At 41.6% G+C, this 23,513-nt stretch overlaps 1 protein-coding gene across 6 annotated transcripts in view; it reads left to right on the top strand.

The window, feature by feature from the left end:
* The window catches only part of TRPM1 (transient receptor potential cation channel subfamily M member 1), a 137,335-nt gene that overhangs the window by 88,389 nt on the left and 25,433 nt on the right, over positions 1-23,513 (top strand). The window contains exons 11-23 of one of the 6 annotated variants that reach the window (XM_043554856.1): positions 408-581; positions 1,839-1,973; positions 2,189-2,239; positions 5,312-5,452; positions 6,374-6,403; positions 8,125-8,417; positions 10,688-10,916; positions 15,525-15,647; positions 15,847-15,978; positions 17,991-18,119; positions 19,808-20,059; positions 21,197-21,371; positions 22,891-22,911. In XM_043554856.1, coding sequence (XP_043410791.1) covers positions 408-581; positions 1,839-1,973; positions 2,189-2,239; positions 5,312-5,452; positions 6,374-6,403; positions 8,125-8,417; positions 10,688-10,916; positions 15,525-15,647; positions 15,847-15,978; positions 17,991-18,119; positions 19,808-20,059; positions 21,197-21,371; positions 22,891-22,911 — 1,885 coding nt within the window. Of the gene's footprint in view, positions 1-407; positions 582-1,838; positions 1,974-2,188; positions 2,240-5,311; positions 5,453-6,373; positions 6,404-8,124; positions 8,418-10,687; positions 10,917-15,524; positions 15,648-15,846; positions 15,979-17,990; positions 18,120-19,807; positions 20,060-21,196; positions 21,390-22,890; positions 22,912-23,513 lie in introns of all 6 variants that reach the window. The other 5 variants (XM_043554855.1, XM_043554857.1, XM_043554858.1 and 2 more) reach the window with 5 other exon arrangements.

Raw genomic sequence — 23,513 nt, 5'->3', positions numbered from 1 at the left:
GTCATGATTCTATCCAAACAGGCATCCTCAGGTTTACAGGGTGTACTTTGTCTCTGACCCCTTCACGATCATTTTCTCCTTTCTGCATTAGCAACTATCGGCACCTCCCCTTTGGTGCTTCTCAGCATCCCTTCCTTTGGGCAAAAACACATCAATCAAAATATCAGCCACTTTAAGCACACAAGTAGCAGTGGTTCGTAGTATCAGGGCCTCCTCCAATAGGCAGTAGGCCTGCAATGATTGTGTGCGCATGTGTGTGTATGTGTGTGCGTGTTTGTGCGTGGGTGTGCTTACATGTGCATGTACACATACGTGTGCATGCAGAGGTGAGGGGGATCCGTGCACCTGTCTTGGGACAAGGGACAGCTTTAACACTGTTCCCCAACTCTGTTTGCTGTGGTCTGCAGCCCCTGGGAAGCCTGGCGCCCCCCACCGATAACAAAGTGACGGAGAAGGAAAAGAAGCCACCTACAGCAACCACCAAGGGGGGAAGAGGGAAAGGAAAAGGCAAGAAGAAGGGGAAAGTGAAAGAGGAAGTGGAGGAAGAAACTGACCCCCGGAAGATCGAGCTGCTGAACTGGGTATGTCTTCACCCCTCTTTCCCAAGATCACGAGTCGGTCACCCTCTTTCTCCAGGGGAAGGGGCAGTTGTCTTTGCTTCAGCCCCACCTGGGCCCTGAGTCCCGGGAGGCAGTGGCAGAGCATCCACAGGATAGTGCCAATATTTCAAAAGGCAACAGCAGTCTTCACAAACACCAGACATTCCGGCTTTGTGGGAGAATGAAGCTACTCAGAGAGGTTGCCCAACAGTGGCTCTTTCTGCCTGATGCACACATAGATGCTTCATGCCTGAAAATATGGGAAACAAACCAATTATCATGAAATAAACACAGTTCAGGGAACAGAAGAAGGAGGCTGTGGTTGAGATGTGCAGGTAACAGCACTTGTCTGGGCTGGGAGTCTGAGCCACACGCCGCACAGTATTCCTGGCCTTGCTGCGTTGAGGACACAGGCAAGGAGGGCGCTGAGCCTCTGCGGCAGCGTGTGACTGGCATTATCACAGCCACTAACCCTGGTGGCATGCTGTGAGTCCACAAGTTCCACCCAACTACCACACGGTCATCCTCAGTCAAGAACACAAACTCTCCCCCACTGCTGTCTCCGGAAGTCTTCGCATTATACTGAGTGCTGAAGGACAGAGGCACAAACGATAGATAATAGCATATAAAATATTACAACCGACCGCCTCAAAACATTGTTTACCAAGTCCGGAGCTTGGAGATTCAAGTACTGATTATAGTACTTACAAGAAAGAATGCTACAGCTTATGTGGTGTTTCTTTCCCATCTTTATATTAAAAGAAAAGAGAATAGGGGCACCTAGGTGGCTCAGTGATTTAAGTGGCGGACTTCAGCTCAGGTCATGATCTCACAGTTCATGAATTCAAGCTCCGTGTCAGGCTCTGTGCTGACAGCTCAGAGCCTGGTGCCTGCTTCAGATTCTGTGTCTCCCTCTCTCTGCCTCTCCCCCACTTGCACTCTGTCTCTGTCTCTCTCTCTCAAGAATAAATTAAAAAAAAATTTTTTTTAAAGGAGAGAAGCGTCTACTTTTCTCCTTTTATCAAGCTTTGATACATTGACAGGACAGGTAGGGGCCAAATTGAGAAAAACGATGGGAGGTGGGGTGTGTTTACTCAAGATAAAGAGCAAAGAGCCAGGTTCAACTTGCTCGAGGGTCTGGGGGGTCAGAATGCACTTTCCCAGATACTTCCTGTCTGCCTCTCGCCTGGCACCCCTCTGAGAGGCCACTCACAGGGTCCCTGGTGTTGGTTTGCACAGGTGAATGCTCTGGAGCAAGCCATGCTGGACGCTTTAGTCTTAGATCGGGTCGACTTCGTGAAGCTCTTGATTGAAAACGGAGTGAACATGCAGCACTTTCTCACCATTCCGAGGCTGGAAGAGCTTTACAACACAGTAAGTGTTCTAGAAGGGGGGAGGACAGAGGGGAGCTAGCTGTTTGAATATGTTTATCACCGGTGCATATTTTGCATAAATGCTCTTAGATGAACACGGGATCACTGGAACACTGGTTTCAGCTGGGACATTAATTCTATGGAGTAGGGTAGGATTTAGCCCTGAGAGTTCAAGAGAAAAACATACTTAATATGACTGAATGCTTCTCTTTTCAGAGGCTGGGTCCACCAAACACGCTTCATTTGCTGGTGAGGGATGTAAAAAAGGTCAGTCTGTCATTTTATAATTCTTACCTATTGGCATCTTTCAATAAGACATTTTATAAAGCAATTTTTTAAATTTCTAAAATGTGTTGTCATATTATTAGAGGCATAAGAAAGAATGAATTCCTTTCTCCATAAAAGAGTTTACTAGAGTGTATTATGCTAAGCAGAATAAATCAGAGAAAGACAAATATCATATGATTTCATGCATATGTGGAATTTAAGAAACACAACAGATGAACACAGGGGGAGGGAAGGAAAAATAAGATAAAAACTGAGAGGGAGGCAAACCATGAGACACTCTTAAATACACAGAACAAACTGAGGGCCGCTGGAGGGGAGGTGGGGGGATGGGCATTAAGGAGGGTACTTGTTGGGAAGAGCACCAGGTGTTGTATGGAAGTGATGAATACCTGGGCTCTGCTCCTGAAACAAATACTACACTGTATGCCAACTAACTTGAATTTAAATAAATAAAATTTTCTAAAAAGAGTTAAAACTAAAAAAAAAAAATTATCATTTTCACGTTCATCCCTACACATGCCAGGCTCATGTTGAATGACTGATTATGGCACCCTGGCACCATTACCAAGGCCCTGGGCAACAGCCAGGGAGGTGCCATCTTACCACTGGCCTGAGCCTCCATCTTCCAGTGGAACCCCATGTTCTGTATCTACTTTTAAGATCTGGGGCTCACTCCTTCACTGAGCCAGTCTCCAGAAGGAACGTGCCTCATGTCATTGTATGTGTTCCGTGGACTATTCCCTCATTAGTGAGTAATAGATGTTTTCACCCCTTTCCACTGCTGCTGACTACTTACAGTCTGTGTTCTTGTAGGAGCTCGTTCGTTCATTGTTGTATCACGTCGCCACAGGCTAGAGGATTAGGTTGGGTTAATGTGTGAGTGATTCATTTTGCTAGGATGCAGTCCCTGGCTTGCCAAGTGTGGAACATGTATTCATACTCTGAGCAAGAAAAAATAACTCAAATGAGAGAATAGAGTTTTAAGTCAGAGTCCCAGATAGTCTGGCCATCCTTTGCACAAATGTCTCCTAATAATATAGTAATTCAGCTTCTATAGACACTCGTTGGATCAGCACAGGATCAATGTATCCAGGAACCAAGAGGGACCAGCGCCCTTACTTAGCCCATAAGGAATCTGATTTCCTGGAATTCTTAGATTAGGATATAAACATTCAAAAGCCACAGCTACCCAAGTTCAGACCCAACTATTTCTCACCTAAATGGCTTCAATAGTCCTCTTCCCACCTCTAGCCCCACGCCCCCTGATCATCCCAGTCACAGGACTCCCCAACTTAAAATCCTCCAAAGTCTCATGAAGTTTAAGGTCCTTCTAAGAAACTTATACTCCACTGGGCCTAGTTCCATCAACATCCCCTACTCTCTCCCCTCACATCCCCACCACAGGGTACACATGCCAGACTCTCTTGCTCATGTGTGTTGTGCCCTTCCTCTTGTCCCCCAAAGTTTCTTCTCCACCTGCTCCTAGCTACCTGGGGTGTGCCTTCTGCAGGAAGACATTGCCTACCCTCCCACCCTCCCATCCAGGCAGAGTTCAAGAGTTCAGGGCCAAACTCACTGTCTGTACCTTTGCCACCTCCTCCAAAACATCAAGCTCCCTGAGGGCAGGGCTATATCTCTTTATCTCTGCATATGGAGTCCTGAATGAGGTGAAGGATCAGGATAGGGGCTGAACAAACTCATTAATGCCCAAGTGAAGTATTTGGTAAGTGTGGCTAGTTCTAATGTAAAGGGAGGACATTTGGGGGGCACTTGGGTGGCTCAGTCGGTTAAGCATCCAACTCTTGATTTCGGCTCAGGTCAGGATCTCACAGTTCATGTGATTGAGCCCCACATCAGTCTCCTCACTGGACATGGAAATTGCTTGGGATTCTCTCTCTCCCTCTCTTTCTGCCCCTCCTCCACTCACTCTCTGTCTCCAAATAAGTAAATAAATAAATATTTTTTTTAAATAAATAAAGGGAAGACATTTGGGATGTGTAATTTCCATGCAATGAACCCAGGTTCCCACCATCACTTCAGTCATGTGAAATTAAACAAGCAGCATATGGTGCATAGCAAAAAAAAAAAAAAAAAAAAAAAAAAAAAAGTCCTTATAATTGGTCATCTCTGCCTCCTAGATGAGTCAGCTGTCCAAGGATATGAATGACTGGCCAAGCTGGTCTCAACATACCCCGTTGTATTTTGTTGCAACAGTCTGCCCCTTCACCGACTCCCACACACACCAGATGCTTTTGTAGTGCTTATGTTCTTTTTTTTTTAAGTTTATTTATTTATTTTGAGAGAGAAAGGGAGTGAGCAGAAGAGGGGCAGAAAGAGAAGGAGAAAGAGTATCCCAAACAGGCCCCTCACTGTCAACACAGAGCCCCAAGTGGGGCTTGAAGTCCCAGAACCGTGAGATCATGACCTGAGCCAAAATCAAGAGTTGGACATTTAACTAAGAGAGCCATCCAAGCCCCGATGGGGCATGTGTTCTTACCGAAATGTGAGGAGTCCCCCAAAAAGTCACAAGGCACTGTGTGGAGCTTTCTCCAAGAAATTTCCAGCCCCAGGGATACTCTTTCTTGCTGCTGCCTCCCCACGAGGTCTCCTTCGAGTCACATGGGCCACTTCCTCCTTCACCATGAAATCTGGATTCCAGGCCCCTGAAGCCAGCTGCTCCCCTGCAAGCAGCTATCAAAGCTCCTTCTCAACACAGCTCATCTGCTCTCACAAAGGAGGTCCCACACCAGCTGCACCGTATCTCCCCTACGTCTGCACGTGCACACTGCAGGCCATTTTGAACCAGCCCATGGACAAGCCTAGGGCTCTACCCAGCAGCCTCATGGCTTTCTAATTCTTCTCACTGGGAAAGCTTTATCCTTTTTCTCCCTCAGTCATATGGTAATAGACTGAATATTGTTTAATGCCCCATTCCTCACATCAACACCCAAGTTTGGGCCAGAGAAGGCCACTTAAACCAGGGGTGTGTGATGCAGACCACACATGGAGTGCATCCTTGCAGGGCCTGACACACAGCTTCTTTTCTTCCAGGGCAACCTGCCACCAGATTACCACATCAGCCTCATTGACATAGGTCTTGTGCTGGAGTACCTCATGGGCGGGGCCTACCGCTGCAACTACACTCGGAAGAGCTTTCGGACCCTTTACAACAACTTATTTGGACCTAAGAGGGTAGAACTAAGTGAACGTGTGGTGTTCTGTGGTTCCTAGAGTCACATGTGGTCCCTTGCTGTCCTTTGCAATAGAACAGTCTGTTTAAAGCCAAGTTAATTACCTCATCCCCAAGCACACCTGCCCCTCTTCCTTTAGCAATTCAGGTGTGTGTATGCACAGTCCCTAGAGATGCCCCAGTTTCACCTGGAGCCTTCACCCCCTTAGCAAGGCAGGCCCTCGGCCCATCAATTACGTCTGCCCTCTGTCCTTTATCTACAATAGCCTTCTTCCCGGGACCCCTTGTCTCTGCCCTCTCCAATCCATCCTACCCCTATATCAACCTTCATCTTCCAAAGCAAGGGGCATGGCCGTGCATTCCCTGCTCAAATATTTCCAGTGTTCCCCACCACCTGAGAAATCACCACCAAGCTCATTATCATAGCATCCAAGGCTCTCTGACCATCTGAGAGCTGTCCCACGCTGTCATGGGGGTTGGCGGGGGGACCACAAACCTCCACCAAAATCAAATTGTACTACTGTACTGGCCATGTCTTTCCTCTAATCAAAATCCCACACATTCACAAGCCCAACTCAAATGTCAGATCTTCCATGAAGCCCTCCTCTCGCCTTGCCCTGCCGCCCCCATGTAAAGCTTTTAAGCAGTATGTCTGCATTTCTATTAGTGAAATTCTCTGGTTCTACCTGGAATAAGGGTCATGTATTGTCTGCACATCTTTCTCCTTAACTGACTTTGGCTGTCAGAAGCAGTTTCCATACTAAAGGGTTTCTTTTCCTTGAGTATTATTCTTAATTGTTAATGATACAAAGTACTTTTTAACCTAGGATTATGTCCCCTTCTAACCACACTGCTAACGTACTACTAACGTTACTGCTACTAATATTAGTTATCTGATTAAATTTTCCTCTTCTATTATGCAGCCTAAAGCTCTTAAACTTCTAGGAATGGAAGTAAGTAAGATTTGTTTTCATTGATTTTATATCTTTCTCAAATATATATAGGTTTCTTTGTGTTGCATTTGTTTAAAATAAAATTGAGGGTTTTTTTTTCAATGGATCAATCCACCACCCTACACACCAACATTTATTTAGATGGTGTAGTCAAATCATAAAATAGGATAATAGACATTCCCCAAAAAAAGGTTAAAAACTACTTAATTCATTTTATAGAGTTAGCAAAACCATAATTTCAAAAGGAAACAGAGAGTAAACAAACAAAAGAGCCCCACATAATCACAAATAATAGCTCAAGAAATTCAGTGGCATATTTTAAAAATTCTAAACAAGTCATTAAAATCTTCTAAGAATGCAAGTATAATTTAATGTTAGTGAATTTTTTAGTATATTACGTCACATCAAGAAGTCAAAGAAGGAAAACAGTATAATAGCATTTTTATTTTTTTAATTTTTTTATTATTTTTTATTTTTTAAAAACTTTGTGTTTTATTATTTATATTTGAGAGAGAGACAGAGTGTGAGCACGGATGGGGCAGAGAAATGGAGACAGAATCTGAAACAGGCTCCAGGATCCTACCTGTCAGTACAGAGCCCAACATGGGGCTTGAACTCACGTGCAGTGAGATCATGACCTAAGCTGAAGTCGGATGCCTAACCGACTAAGCCACACAGGAACCCCTGATTTTTTTTTTTAATTTATATCTTCTTTCTTTTTTTCTTAACCAAACTGACCTACATATTTGATCTTTTTGCTTTATCAAGCAACTTTCTTTTTTCTGCTTTTGTTCTTATTAATATCTGCATTTTTATTCATTCCTTCCATATACTTTCTATAGAGTACTGCTTTGTTCTATTAACTCCATTTGAAAGTGAAGTTCACTCATTTTCAATCTTCCCTTTATTCTAAAAAATGCATGAAAGGTAATTTTTTCTCTGCACATTGTTTGCATGGTATCTCAAGGTTTGAGTAAATAGAAACTTGATTACCATTTATTTCTAATCATTTATAATTTCCTCTTTAATCCAACAGCATTTAAAATCCATAAGTATATTTAAATTTTTACAGATGCAGTCTTTGTTGTTGTTATCCTACTGTTGTTTATTTCTAGTTTTATTCCTTGATATGTAGACTACATGATTTCTGATACCTGAAATCTGTTGAAATAGAAAATTTCAAAGGAATTGGGGAATAATGTCTGGTGGAGTTTTGTTAATGATCTATGAGTGCTGAAATAAATGTGTATTCTCAGTTTATTGGAAACAGTTCTTAACATTTAGCTGTCAGATCAAACTTGGCAATTAGGTAATTTAATTTTAATTTTTAATTTAATTAATTTTCATTTAAAAATTTTTTAAATGTTTGTTTATTTATTTATTTTAAGAGAGAGAGATCTAGGGAGGGGCAGAGAGAGAGGGAGAGAGGGAATCCCAAGCAGGCTACTTGCTGTCAGCACAGAGCCTGATGTGGGCCTCGAACCCATGAACTGTGAGATCATGACCTGAGCTGAAATCATCAGATGCTTAACCAACTAAGCCACCCTGGCACCACTGCACATCTTTTCAGAAGAATTAATATACTGAGTGAGAACCACAGATGTACTTATGAAATCTCTTTATTACCACAGACAAAGGGGTTTTCCTTTTTCCAGTAATCTTGAAATCCATCGTTGCACACTTAAGGCAGAACCAGGAAAAATGTGCTTGTCTCCCCTCAGGATGATGAGCCTCCAGCCAAAGGGAAGAAAAAGAAAAAGAAGAAGAAGGAGGAAGAGATTGACATTGATGTGGATGACCCTGCTGTGAGTCGGTTCCAGTACCCCTTCCACGAGCTGATGGTGTGGGCCGTGCTGATGAAACGCCAGAAAATGGCGGTCTTCCTCTGGCAGCGAGGCGAGGAGAGCATGGCCAAGGCCCTGGTGGCCTGTAAGCTCTACAAGTCCATGGCCCACGAGTCCTCTGAGAGCGAGCTGGTAGATGACATCTCCCAGGATTTGGACAACAATTCAAAGTTAGTATCTGAAGGGAATTTAAGAACCAGGAAAAACTATTGTCCTGAGTACTTGTCCCTTTGGGGGAGGGTTGGCAAAAGTATTTTTCACTTGGGTACAATTATCTTTTTTTTTTTCTTTTTTTTAATGTTTATTTTTGAGAGAGAGAGATAGAGCTCAAGTGGGAGAGGGACAAAGAGAGGGAGAGACACAGAATCTGAAGCAGTCTCCAGGCTCTAAGCTGCCAGCCAGAGCCTGACAAGGGGCTCAAACCCATGAAACAAAAGATCATGACCTGAGCTGACATCAGACGCTTAACCAACTGAGCCACCCAGGCACCCCAAGTACAATTATCCTTAAAGCTTATTCATAAATCATTTTGTCCATCATTTCATATTTTTTCTTCTCTCTGTGGTATTTCTAGACTGTCATTGTTTTGTTTTTTTATTTATACTTTCCAAGTGCTTCTCAGTTTTTCTCCAACTTACATGGGACAGAACAGCCTGAGGGGCCTGCAGTTGGGCACCTCCCTTCCCACAGGCCATTAGGCTCTAATAATACCCCAATAGGGTAGGCTCTGGCTAACTCGTTTCTCCTTCAGGCAGGCCTAGTTAAGGAGACCAGAGTACGCCAACATATTTCAGACTGGTTCCTTTTCCCCTCCCTGTGCTGGCAGCATGAGGGGATTTCTCTCTCATCTCTGTGAGAACTTGGAGGTAAAACTCACAAAAACGTGAGCACACTTCCCTAAGACTGGGCCCCTCCCCTGGAGTTATTAAGTCTCAGACTTGTCCTCACAGAGCCTCCAACAATTTATCAGTTACAGTTTGAGTTTTCCTGCCCCAGCTCCAGTTCCAGAGGTTTCTGCTCTGGTATGTCATGAGTCTCTATATCTGCTGGTCTATCTCTACAGTTATGGGAGCAGCAGTTTGCCCTGTGACCTCAATTCTCTGATGAATTTAGAAGAGTTGTTGATTTTCAGTTTGTCTAACTTTGTGCTTAATGTTAGCACAGAATGGTGACTTCCAAGCCCGTACCATGCAGAACTAAAAACCAGAAGTCCCAGCACAACTTTATAGACTCATGAGCTTGGGGCGTAACCAAGCAACTCTGCCAACATCCAGCATCTTTGTTTTCTGAAGCACACTGCTTTTATTTTGGACTCAATGATTTCTAAAGTCACTAGTTGACTTCTAAACATTGGGAATTCAAGCCTATCTAAAAAATGGGAGATGTTCCCATCTCATTGGGTTGGTAAATACCATCCCTCTGCTTCTTGGAGGATTGTCATGGTAATGTGTCACCTCACAGCCTGTGGGACCTGAGGCCAGAGAGCATTCCTCTTCAGGTAATATACAAGGCCATTCCTCCACACAGAATTCCTCCTTTCTACATCCCTCAGCTCATAGCTGGAATAAAATCTTACAGAAAATGGAGAAACAAAAACAGAGAGGGGCGATCACTCTGGGACTTCATCTTAACCACATTCCATGAAAAATGTTGAAGGTACAGGGAATGTTTACAACAGTCATTGAATGTTTGAATGAGGGCCATGTAGAAAATGGAATAAAGTTTATGTTTATAATTCAACTTGCCATCCTCTCCTCCTCTCCCCCAACTTGGCTCCCATTACTTCCCCCTCCTCCATCTCCAACCACTAGGCCCTCACTGCTCTAGGCCCCCATGACAACTAGAACTTGTCTCTATCATAGCCCTAGGAACGTTGAATTTTCTTGTGACCATTGTGTTATTGAAGTATTGCACACAGGCAGGGAAAGGCACACGTACAAATATATGGCTTGATGACCATTCACAAACAGAACACACCAGGATGACCAGCACCTAGATGAAGAATCGGGACCTTACCCAGAACTGCAAGTATTCCTGGTGTCCCCTTTCCTGTACCCTCCACAAAGGGTAGTCCTTATTCTGACCTCTATTACCATAGAGCTTTGCTGTCCTTTCTGTCTGCATCCCTGTTCTGTGAAGACTTGAGGGAAGAGAACTTTGTCGTCTTGTCTCTGAGTGTCTGAGGCCTGAGAGGCACATTTGGGGTCAATCTAAACTCCATTTGCAGCAAGAGCAGTCAGCCCCCAACACAACTGAGCACAGAGCCCCGGCCCCAGCCATTCCCACCTGGCAACATACCCTGGGAGCTTCTGGGGTATGCAGAGGATTGGAAATCAAGGATTCTGTGTCCTGGGTTCCATGATGTGTCTGTGGATATGTCTCTCTCACAGTGTGTGTAGCCACTGCAGCGTCAGCTCTGACTGTGCTCCCTTCCCTTCAGAGACTTCGGCCAGCTTGCCGTGGAGTTGTTAGACCAGTCCTATAAGCACGATGAGCAGATCGCCATGAAACTGCTGACCTATGAGCTGAAGAACTGGAGCAACTCCACCTGCCTCAAGCTGGCAGTGGCAGCCAAACACCGGGACTTCATCGCTCACACCTGCAGCCAGATGCTGCTGACAGACATGTGGATGGGAAGGCTGCGAATGAGGAAAAACCCCGGCCTAAAAGTACGTATGCCTTATTGTCATAATGGTAACAAGTGACACCTGTGTGAGCTCTTACTCTGCACCTTGCAGAGCCAGGCATTCCTGTGGATTATTTCATTTATTCCCCTGAACAGCCCCATGAGGGAGATGCTTGCCTTACAGATGAAAAACCTAGGCTTCAAGGTTGACTTGCCTAGGATCTGAGCTGGTGAGGTGTGGGTCCAGGCCCTGAACCCAGGTGGCCTAATGCCAGACCTAACTGGTGTGCCTGGCTCACAGAGATTGGAGTTCACCCTAACTAACCACATCCCAGGAGAGGCCATCTCCCTACATTAAATCAGGCACCTGAACTCTGTTTCTATAGATCCTGTTACGACTCTGAAACTGTGTGATTATATATATTTTTAATGTTTATTTTTATTTTTGAGAGAGACAGAACATTAGAAGGGGAGGGGCAGAGAGAGAAGGAGACACAGAATCTGAAGCAGGCTCCAGGCTCTGAGCTATCAGCACAGAGCCCGATGTGGGGCTGAAACTCACGAACCATGAGATCATGACCTGAGCCAAAATCAGACACTTAACCAACTAAGCCACCCAGGAGCCCCTGAAATTATGTGATATTATTTTAATTGGCAACATTTCATTATATGGGGTTTATAAGAGAATATGAAGTTATAGTAGGGTTTGAAAGGCTGTAGTCGGTACAAATTGTATTGTGATCAAATCTTAGCTCTGCTCTTTAGTACTGTTAACTAGTAGGTAAGAAACGATTCTAATCTTCAAATAATCCAGCTCCTTCACGGCAGTATTATGCCAATCTCATGGGATTGCCATGAGAGTAAAGAAAAGACATCTTATGTTATATTGTGTAGTGTGGTTCTGCAAATAGAAGGCATTTCATTTCTTAATAATATGAATGTTATGCCTTGCCCTCATATGAAAACTGAGCAGTGGGATTAAAAGTCTGTCAGATTAAATGAGTATAAGGAGTCAGTGAGATCCAAGAAGGAAGGAATCAAGAAGAACAGAAATGAGTCCAATAAATAGATGGAATGACCAAGAGGCTACAAGTGTCAGGGATAAAGGTCAAGGAAACAAGAACAGTTTCTTAACAAGAAAATCTTTAACGAGAACATAGAAGGGGGATCAGATTTCAAGTAAAACAAAAATACACACAAAAGTTAAGGCTCAGTTACAATTCAAATTAAAACTCAGAATGATTTTGAGCAACTGGTAGTGTGTAAAAAAAGACCATTTGACCTCTGATATCAAGAACATGATCCTTTAGTGGTACCAGAATTCTGCATTAAAATTGCCATATGGCCACACAATAAACAATATTTATATAGTAATAAAAATGGAAATGCTTTTTATTGGTTTTTCAGTTTTTGGAATAGTCCCATAGACAAAGCACTGAAGACTCGAATATGAGTCCTTAAACAGAATACAAATGCCACCAAGTATAAAATACCAAAAGCAGACACCTACCTAGGTGGCTCAGTCAGTTGAGCGTCTAACTCTTGGTTTCAGTTCAGGTCATGATCTCGTGGTTTGTGGGATCAAGCCCAGCATCAGGCTCTGGGCTGACAGTGCAGAGCCTGCTTGGGATTCTCTCTCTTGCCCTCTCTTTCCCCTTCCCCACTCGCTCGCTCTCAGAATAAATAAATAAACATTTTTTAAAAAAAGAAAATACAGGGGCACCTGGGTGGTTCGGTCAGTTAGGCATCTGACTTCAGTTTAGGTCATGATCTCACAGTCTATGACCCCACATGGGGCTCTGTGCTGACAGCTTGGAGCCTGGAGCCTGCTTCAGATTCTGTGTCTGCCCCTCTCTCTCTGCCCCTCCCCCACTTGTGCTGTGTCTCGCTCTCTCAAAAATAAATGTTAAAAAAAAATTTTTAAAAAGAAAATACAAGAATCAAAGGCACAGCTGGGAAAAACTGGGTGGTAGAAGGAGGAAGGAGGGTGGTGAGAAGGATAATATCCCATAATATAATGTGGGGAATCGAGACTATCAAAAGTTGTTGAAACAAGAGAAAAAGATTTCAGTTCATGATATAAAGTTACAAAGGTAACTTATAGGAACTGAAAACATTCATGTGGCTATTAAAAATGGGAGCAGAGGAATAGATGAAACGAGATCAAGTCTTGTCTAAAATAATAGGATGTCAGGGCACCTACGTGGCTCAGTCAGTTAAGCATCCAACTTGGGCTCAAGTTACGATCTTGCAGTTCCCAAGTTCAAACCCCGCATTGGGATTTCTGCTGTCAGTGTGGAACCCACTTCAGATCTTCTGTCCCCCTCTCTTTCTGCCCCTCCCCTGCTTGTGCACTCTCTCTCTCTCTCAGAAATAAATAAACATTAAAAAAATAGGATGTTAATAGGTAGTACTTAAACTAACAAAGAAATAGCAATATAAAACGTCACTCATGTTGTTAAAAATATGAAGTTATTAAAAAAACTAAAATCAGAAATAGTTAAAAGTGATTATCTCAAAATATGATTCAAAAATACTTTTTGAAGACAAATGATATGAAATTACATATTGAAAAAAAACACTTTCTAGACACATATATTAACCCAGAACAACCAACATCAACACACATTTTTAAATTACTGGATCTTAATGAAAAAAAAAAAAACTCCCTGGGCATCCAGGCAAACACAACAACAACCAAAGTGAAAGTTACTTATAAGGGAAAGAAAATTAGATTATAATCAGACTTCCAGCAGCAACCATTTGTGTCAGAGAAAAAATTGGAGTGCGTCATATAAAGATACTCCCAGAAGGAAAATGACAGACCAGGATTTTATATCCAACAAAAGTGACTGTTAAATATAAAAGGTATACACAAACCATTACCAACAGGTAAGGACCCCAGGAAATATTGTTCTTATGAGCCCTTTCTAAAGACTCTATTAGGTAATGAGCTTCCAAGAACCACAGTAACCAAAGAGGCATCAGTATAAGGACTAATGGTAAGCCTCAGATATATATTTACATATAGTGTTGAGACTAGGGGAGGGTTAAGAGGGAGAGAGTATAGTATGCAATGGCTATGTGTTCTGATAATATAGATATAATACAACCTTTTTAAAAAAGAGGAGAGAATTGAAACACCTATGCAAAAAAAAAAGTAACTCTTCAGTAATCATAATCAATAGCAGTAGTATTAACATTGTTATTCTGAAACTATAAAGCAACTGAATAACGAGGGGTATTTTAATTCTATCATGTCTGTCCTTTAGAACTAGGATTCAGTGTGTAGCAAAAGGAAACACAGCTATGGTCTAGAAAGGGGTAAATGAAAAGCCTATAGTGTTTAAATGGAAGCATCAGTACAAACTCATTCCATCTCTGAGCAATGAAAAGCCTGGACACAATGACCTACTGAAAAGCAGTGAACATCTCCAATGCCCAGATTGTGGTCTTGCAATACCATTTCCCACTAACTGGGGCCAGAACTTCTTGGAGAAATGATTCGTTCCAGATCTGGAGCAAGAAAATTCCAAGATAAGCCTAGAACATCTTGACATACCAGATGGCAAAGAAGCTATCAAAGATCAGTAGGGTAAGAACGGGGGACAGAGGAGCCCACTCGAAGAGGCTTCCACTGGCCAAAAGAGACGTTCTATTCTATTTCTTTGCTTGGTCTATTCGTGCACCTATACCCTACTATCTTAATTACTGATTTTTTGTAATATAACTTTTAATGTACGGTAGAAGTAGCCCTTTTGTGGTATCCTTAACAATGTATCACTGAGGGGGCACCTGGGTGGCTCAGTTGGTTAAGTGTTCGACTTCAGCTGAGGTCATGATCTCACGGTTAATGAGTTTGAGACCCACATTGGGCTCTGTGCTGACAGGCTCAGAGCCTGGAGCCTGCTTCAGATTCTGTGTCTCCCTCTCTCTCTCACTCTCAGTCTCTCTCTCTCTCTCTCTCAAATAAACATTTTTTAAAATTAAAAAATGTATTATTTAATATAACATTAATATTCATATATAAATATATATTTAATAAATATATAATTTATAAATATAAATAATAGTTATTGCTTAATATTACAATATTATAATAGTTAATTGTTTAATGATATACTATAATATTTTATTATTTAATCATATAATACTTTTATTTAATAATATAATGATAATATACTATTATAATAATTTTTATTATTTAAAAATAATATTGGAGATATACATCAGTTATTTCTACATAAAATATTTTTTATCTACTTCACTATCAGTATTACTATATTTTGTTTATTTGTTCTCATTTATTATATTTTAATTTAAAGATTTACCCACTTTGAAACTCAATATAAGCTCTTTGCTTTTAAGACACAATTCCACACAATACTGCTTGCTGTCTATCTAAAATAATGTGATGAAAGTACTTATAGTTTTCAGTTGCAACTCTACCAACTCTTAATCAGTGTATCAAACAGAATAAGCCACAGAACATCAGAGCAGAGATAAACCTGTTTTAGGACAAATCAATTTGTTCAGTGGTGCTGAAGGTCATAATTTAAAATTTTTATATATACTAGAAAAATTTTCTAGAATTGCCATAGCTTAGAAATCTAAAAATTAAAAAAAAAATCTTTTTTATCATCCTATATAGGTTATAATGGGGATTCTTCTTCCCCCTACCATCTTGTTTTTGGAATTTCGCACATATGATGACTTCTCATATCAGACATCCAAGGAAAATGAAGATGGCAAAGAAAAAGAAGAGGAAAATGTGGTCAGTGATACCCTTGACCATAACAGTATCAATAGACTTTCATTCTCAAAATTGTTGAGATTTCTCTTACCATGAATTTAGAAACCATAGTAATTGGGGAAATTTGTATACTTCTTTATTTTTAAAAAAAATATCTGTTAAATACTGTGCATTTCCCATTTAGCAACCTGGTTGCTGTGTGCTGTTCTCTGTTTTCCAGGATGCCAATGCAGACGCTGGTTCAAGAAAGGGCGATGAGGAGAATGAGCACAAAAAGCAAAGAAGCATTCCCATTGGAACAAAGATCTGTGAATTCTATAACGCTCCCATTGTCAAGTTCTGGTTTTACACAGTAAGGCTTCCTCCTTCACATTGGCCATCTAACATGTTTGGAATATGCAGGATTGTTAGAATCAAGAAACATGTCAAAGGCTTTTAAAAATGTTTTAAAATTCACCAAATTAAAATGAATTATGAAAACAAAACTGGGACTAATTCAGATCTTCAACTAAAATTGTATCTGGATATCTTGTTCTATATTTTACATGCATGTAGGAATGTGGCCATCCTAGCCCCAAATACACCATTTCATAAAGCAAAATAGTCTTATTTGCTTAAGATGAAGGATTTTTTTTTAATGCTCTCAGTAATACAAACTTAGGGAACTATAGCTTTATTTTTAAACGGACACAGATGACTGGTGATTTAAAGAGCAAACTCACAGTTAACCATTTTTTTCATAAAACTAGAGGGGCCACTAAAGGAATGTTGTTGAACCCAGGTCATAAACTCCTAGACCAGGGGAACAAATCAAGGCCTCTACACTCTGAAATGCACACCAAATTGACCACAGTCTGGCTTCACACTCTCCTCCAGCTGCCTTTGGTGGCCACTGTCTTGGCATCTCCAATAGTGTGGCCATCTATAACCAGAGAAGACTCAGTCTTACACATTCATGCTGGGACATCCGCAGATGGGCAGATGGGAAAGCTCTGGGGGAATCTGCCCCAGCTGTGGGAGGTCCCAGGAGGCACACAAAGGCTTCCACAACCTTACAGTCTGGGGAGGTTGGGACAAGACTACTCATGAAACCCCAAACACCAAACTTCAGCCTCTGCCAGGCAGGCCCTGGCACTGTGGCTCCATTTGAGACTAGGCAGGGACAGACGATGGGAGGTGAGGAGCTGGGTCCAAAGCTATGAATGAGGCAATCGGCACGGGGTAAGCAGTGGGCAAGAGGAAGGCTGCATGTGGATCCAGATCAACTATGCACCTGGACACCCAACCTTTTGGTAGCCACACCTGGTGTGGTGGCAGAGCCACTGCTGCCCACCTGCTCTGGTAAGAACCAGCTGAGCACTAGCCTGGACTTCAGGAGAGTTCAGCATAGGGTGTGGCCACACCCTATGTAGAAGACCCCCAGTGTCACCCTGCCCCTCGGACTGCTAGCTCTGGCCCGGTGGGAGGGTGTGACATGTTTTATAGCTTCCCAGGGGATTCTGACATGGCCCAATTTGGAGAATTCTGATTCCTCTGCAAGGAATAAATCATGGATTCGAGGGATTTTACTGTATTACTGGTAAAGCTTATGCAATTGGGAGGGGTGGGGGTGAATCTTAAAAAATAAAAACTGCCGAATCACAGATGCACAATTGCTAGAACACTCCCCCCTTACCCCCATAACTCCTGAAGAGGCCTGTGCCAATGAGGCTCCAGAGGTGAAGATTCATCAGCTCCACAGTGAATCAACCTCAGACCACCTCCTTCCCACCTGATACCTCACTTTCATATACCTCCAAACTCGGCATATTTTCTTGCCACAAAGATAGGAAACTTGCCGTGGCCACAGCAAACCACAGATATGTGAGCCCTAACTGTGGGGACTCGAGGCAGCTCTGTGCATCAGGGCAGACAGCTCTCACCCCCTCCCTTCTAACCTCCCACATCCACTAACAGTGAAAAGATTCAAGAGGGAAATTTGCAAGGCAGGGAGAGAAAGTAACATTTTCCAATTTCCAGGAATGTAGAAGTCACATGAGTGAAATATTAAAATTTTCCCGTTTCTCATAATTTTGAGCAGCTCCGTAATTCCCCCCATGAGGGTGATAGTAGCCACAAATACATCTTCATTTAGAAGATGAAATGCCAGTGCCCATACGATCCTAAAGTATAAAATGCCTCCCGACCTGCCTCAAAGTTTATCTGCACTGGTGATGTGAACAGAAAGTTCCTCTAGGTGAGTCAGTCCAGCTGGAAACGAAAATTTGTTCTTGAAGACCTGTCAACCTGAAAACAGGATTTCAAAGTGTGTTTCCAGCTTGTGTTATCTCCCCAAACACAGCTAACTGTTGTTCTGCCCTTCAGATATCGTACTTGGGTTACCTCCTGCTATTCAACTATGTCATCCTGGTGCGGATGGACCGCTGGCCTTGTCTCCAGGAGTGGATTGTCATCTCCTACATCGTGAGCCTGGCATTAGAGAAAATACGAGAGGTGATTACTCCAAAGGCCCGTCCCAGCCCCACTAACCACTGACTTTAATTCCGATATAGCTTCTTATTGCAAAAGCACTTCATGAAAATCACAAGTGCCATGGGACCTTTTTCCTCTCTTGAGGTATCACAATCCCAAATGTATTCTATTCTTTTGCTTAAGATTTCTATGTCTTCTGCTTCCAGCTGAATCTGAATTTGCAAATCAAAACACAAGGCAAAATAAATGTTTAGTAGCAAAAAACATAGTCTCAGTGCCTATAAAAGCAACAGTAAATGCTGCCAGATACCTGAGATAAACCAATTTCCACAACTGATGTTTTCTGGGAACTGAACCTAGAAACAGAGAGAGACACAAGATGACATTTTTCCTACAATTTAGGACTCAGAATCATGCCCGGGCTCCCTCTACCACCTCCAATGGGGATTCTTCCTTCTTATTAAGGAAGGGCTCTCAGGAGGGGAAATAGGGCCAGGTAATTTTCTAACATCATCCACAAGTTTTAATTCACTACATTAGCTTGTAAAGGGAAAGCTGATATCCAAGAAAATATGAATTTGAACTGAAAAAGCACAAAGAAGGATTCACATTCTTTTTCCACCTGACGTAAAACCAGTACTATTGTTTTGCAATTATTACTAACCCTTTCTCACTGAAAAAAATATTACTGGCAACTTCACCCCAACAGAGAGAGTTTGATGCTGTCAGTCTAACAAGAGCCTGAGAAAGAAAAAAGTGCCAAATCCAACATTTTACAGCCCATCTCCTTTGCTACTGCGCTTTCTTTTCTAGTTGGGCTTCATCAAACTCTGAAGATGTTACAAGTGGGATTTCCCAAGTGGCCTGCAATACCATCCCTTAGTGCCACCATGATTTTGCTGAGTATCAGCCATGTGCTAAGATTTCCTCCAGTTACAGAAAGAGGGTAGCCCTCAGCCAGTATGGGTGAGCTGTTAAATTAGTGAATCCCTTCTGTGTTGGCCAAAAAATAGCCAACACCTCATCCCACTCATGGGGTCCCCAGGACCTACCCAGTCTCCATAACTAAAGGGGTACCGCATGGCACAGCACCCCGCCTCCCACTGCAGGGTCCATGGGGCTCACTGTGTGTGCACCTGTGCAGGCTGGTTTTTCAATATTTTCAGTTTTACTCTGAGGAAATAGTGATTTTTTAATCAGTGGTGATTTTTAAAGGGTAATATCTTAAGCAGGAAAATCATTTAATTTCCTCCCGACTTCTCCTATCTACATTGCAAAGGAATTGTGGCAAACATCTCCTAGCCCGATTCTGCCATCTACACCAGGTGGATTACCCTTTTGTGAGCCCACATGGGTGTGTCTCCCCTCTAGACTTTTCCTCCTGGACTAACTAAGGAACGTGGGCTGATGGGCACATATCCAGAGTATTAAAAAGAAATCAAGAGGCAGCTGTTTTAATTACAGCCAGAAGAACATAATTTAGAAGGCATTTCCTGAGAGTTTGTGAAACACTGCATCTAGGAATATAGAGGATTCCATGGAATTTCCCTTTCGAGATATCTTTCAATGTCTGAGAAGATTAGTGTGTAGAGGTCTTCACCAGGAAATGGGACCAGATGCCCTGGAATGTTCCACCAGTCCTATCTTTCCAAGATTCTGAGATGCGGCTTCCAACACAGCATTCCTTGTTCATTGTTCTTTGTTTTCAGATCCTCATGTCAGAACCAGGAAAACTCAGCCAGAAAATAAAAGTTTGGCTTCAAGAGTACTGGAACATCACGGACCTTGTGGCCATTTCCATGTTCATGATTGGAGCAATCCTTCGCCTACAAAAGCAGCCATACATGGGCTATGGTCGAGTGATCTACTGTGTGGATATCATCTTCTGGTACATCCGTGTCCTGGACATCTTTGGTGTCAACAAGTATCTGGGGCCTTATGTGATGATGATTGGAAAGATGGTTAGTACTGACATCCCGTTAGTACCTAGAGATGCTGTGGTTGTGGTTAGAACCTGAGACCAAGCCTTGGGTGTGGCTTTGTCAGATTTCATTTGGTCTTTCCTTTGCAATTAGTTTCTTACAGGAAATGTTTTTTGCTTTAAGATACATAGTTTTCCTACACATTAATATGGTATATACATACAGTACATACTGCTTTATACAGAGGTATATATATATATGTATATATATATATATATAAACTGTACCTATGTACATACTAATACTGCATGTGTGTGTGTGTATATATATATATATATATATATATATGTTTATATATATAGCAATAATCGAGTTGATAACATGTGGTAAAAGCCAGAGACAAATAGGGCCCAGGGTCACTCCACAACCTGTATTCCAATTTTCAGCCCATGTACTCTGGTCTGAGGGTAATTCATGTGATTAGGCCAAGTCCATGGCAACATTTCTTCCAGAATAGGCCATACTATATGGAAAAAAATGAGTCAGCATATCATCCTTACATCACCTAAAACAGCTTCAGTGTTAGGACCGGACCCAGAAGAAAGGAAGTATCTTAAATTTACAAATAACACTTTATAGTGCACGTGGCTTTGAGTAAAAGGATATATGATTTAGCTTATCCTGGGAAGGACCCTCATCTTCAGAGATGTCCAAAATTAGGAATTATACCAGTTCAGTATCCACAGTAAACAGAGCACTGCTCACTGTAACCACTCAGCATTTGTGTAATGAATGAATAAATATTCTGTATTCTCAATTCATTATCTTGTTTTCTTAGATATCTCCTCTGACTCCTTAGTTTCCCTTACAAATTCCCATGTTTCCCCCATAATTCTTCCCTTTCTTCATTTGCACTTGCAGTTATGAGAGGACTATTTGTTTATGGGCAACTGTAGAGGAGAAGAAAGAGTGAGAACAAATGAAGGAGTCAATGTTCTAGAATAAGATGAATGTATTGCATGGTGTATAAAAACTAGGAGCCCATGGCTCAGATGGAGAGAAGAGAAAGAGACTCTCTTCTTCCTAATTAAGCACTCATGAAGTCTTTGGGGAGAGCATTACAATGAACCAGGTGAACCCGGCCCATGAGTCAAGACACATGTTTTCTCTACTCAGATGATTGACATGCTGTATTTTGTGGTCATCATGCTGGTTGTACTGATGAGTTTTGGAGTAGCCCGTCAAGCCATTTTGCACCCAGATGAGGAGCCTTCTTGGAGACTGGCCCGAAACATCTTCTACATGCCCTACTGGATGATCTATGGAGAGGTGTTTGCAGACCAGATAGACCGTAAGAATAGAATTCATAGTAAGATTCTCTTCCCTGCTTCTGAGGCAGATGATCAGTTCCAAATTAATGGAAGAGCATGTGTTAATTTGGAAATAAATTACTTTTTATTCTGCCATGAGCATCAAATCATTTTATGAAGGAGTAAGTGAAAATATGAAATGTAGATTTTTGAGACATTAGTCATTTCTTCTCTTCTAAAAACCGTTAACCAGAATTTTGAGTCTGATCACTTTAGCTGGACCTGGTGAATATCTTATCACATGAATGCAGCACCAGTGCCAATATCCTAATATTTCTTCAACGTAAATTTCTTTCTACTCCAAGGCAGAGCTAGTAATGTTGTTCCAAGAGAATGAGATAGCGAGCATGACAAGGTGACTGGTGTCTTGTGTCATCCTCTTCTTCAAGCCTCTTCTCCAAAGGCTATTTTCCATGTGGCTATCAATTTCCTCTTCACTTATGCAGTTCAAATTTTGTTGTTAATTGTTATTGTTATTATTATGATTAAAAATAATCAGGATGTTAGAAGAGGAAATAAGTCATAATCCTGTATGGATTTCTGGGTGGTGCAGGCCCCAGCCCCTCCCCAGGCTGAGTTGATAGATCATGGTGTCTCTTGTGTGGTAGGTTCTTCAGACCTATTCTTGTGTTTGCCCCCATATTTTCATTTGCATGTTGTACTCTGTCACAAAGCATCAGACTGCTATTTCCAGTGTTCTGCTTCTTGGGGATAGGTTTTGAATATCCTCCACTTGTATGAAACACACAGTTGTCAAAACATCGTCTGCCACTGGGTTAGACTGATAACTAGTTCATACAACTCCTTCTACCTAGCTTTCAGAACATAACTCCAAACACATTATCATGACAAGTATCTCAAAGTCAATGCGAGATATTGAATGTGTCTGTAGCTTGGTAAACCAGAATGTAAAAATCTAATTTGGTTTCCAAAGAATATTTGCTTAGGTAAACATATGATCCAGACATAAATTGTAATATTTTTAATTTTTTATTATTAAATTTGCTAATGAGAAGATAAAGAGGCAAATGAGTATATTTTCATTAAATGTAGGTTTTTGATTCTTGATCTGATTATTGCATAATAATTTTGCATTTCTTTGTGCTTATGAGGTATGTGAATTGGGATATAGAGAACGCCTGATTGGTTAACCAGTTGATTAAAATGATCATCTGCCAGTAGCCTCATATCTTTTTCACAGTATTTTTTAACTAGTGAGCTTCTTATTGCTTTATAACATATGGTAAAATCAATGTTCATGAAATATATATATATTTCCTAGTATTAATAATGTGTATAATTTCCTCTAAATAGACCACTGTTTCCAAGCATGAATCTATAATTCCCAAGCTTGAATACTTTGCATTTGTTGACACCAAAACCGTTCTTAAGTTGCTAATCATGTGTTTTACTTTTCTCTCAATTGTCATCCCATTTTCTTTCCTCCCTTCCTGTCACAACTAAAAAATAAATAAAATCCTGCTTCCAATCGCTATACAGTCTACGCCATGGAAATTAATCGTAAGTTTACACAGAATTGATGACTCTAGTTCATGAAATGTGTGTATCCATCAGTCTCTTCCTAAGCTAATTACTGATAGCCTTACGCTGGTCTTAAATATTCCTCTTGTTTTCTGATGTTAATACTCTTTTAAACTGTAAGTAAGTAAAAAGTAGGTAGATGATAAATTTATGGCAATTACTTCACTGATCACTTTTGCAATCATTCTATTTTTTAGTTCAGGACATAGGTCCCATAGGATCAAAGTGGCATATTGAATGAGCAGAGAAAGGATGATTTTCCAAAATGATACCAGAACTGTTGATTAACAAATTTGAGGGTAGAGGGCATCATACCTCCTTCCTCATAACAAAATTATTTCCAAAGTTCATGTGCAAGTGAAATTAAGGAGACAACATAAGCTGATCTTAAGTAATCAGAAGACACAATAATTTTCTAATGGATAACAGTACAGAAAAAAACAAAGATCTATCTGCTTAGAAATTAAGAACTTCTGGGGGCACCTGGGTGGCGCAGTCGGTTAAGCGTCCGACTTCAGCCAGGTCACGATCTCTCGGTCCGTGAGTTCGAGCCCCGTGTCGGGCTCTGGGATGATGGCTCA

This window comes from Prionailurus bengalensis, chromosome B3, assembly GCF_016509475.1.
Source record: "Prionailurus bengalensis isolate Pbe53 chromosome B3, Fcat_Pben_1.1_paternal_pri, whole genome shotgun sequence".
Taxonomy (NCBI): domain Eukaryota; kingdom Metazoa; phylum Chordata; class Mammalia; order Carnivora; family Felidae; genus Prionailurus; species Prionailurus bengalensis.
Note: the sequence above shows the minus strand (reverse complement) of the source record. Positions and strands in the feature narration are given on the sequence as shown.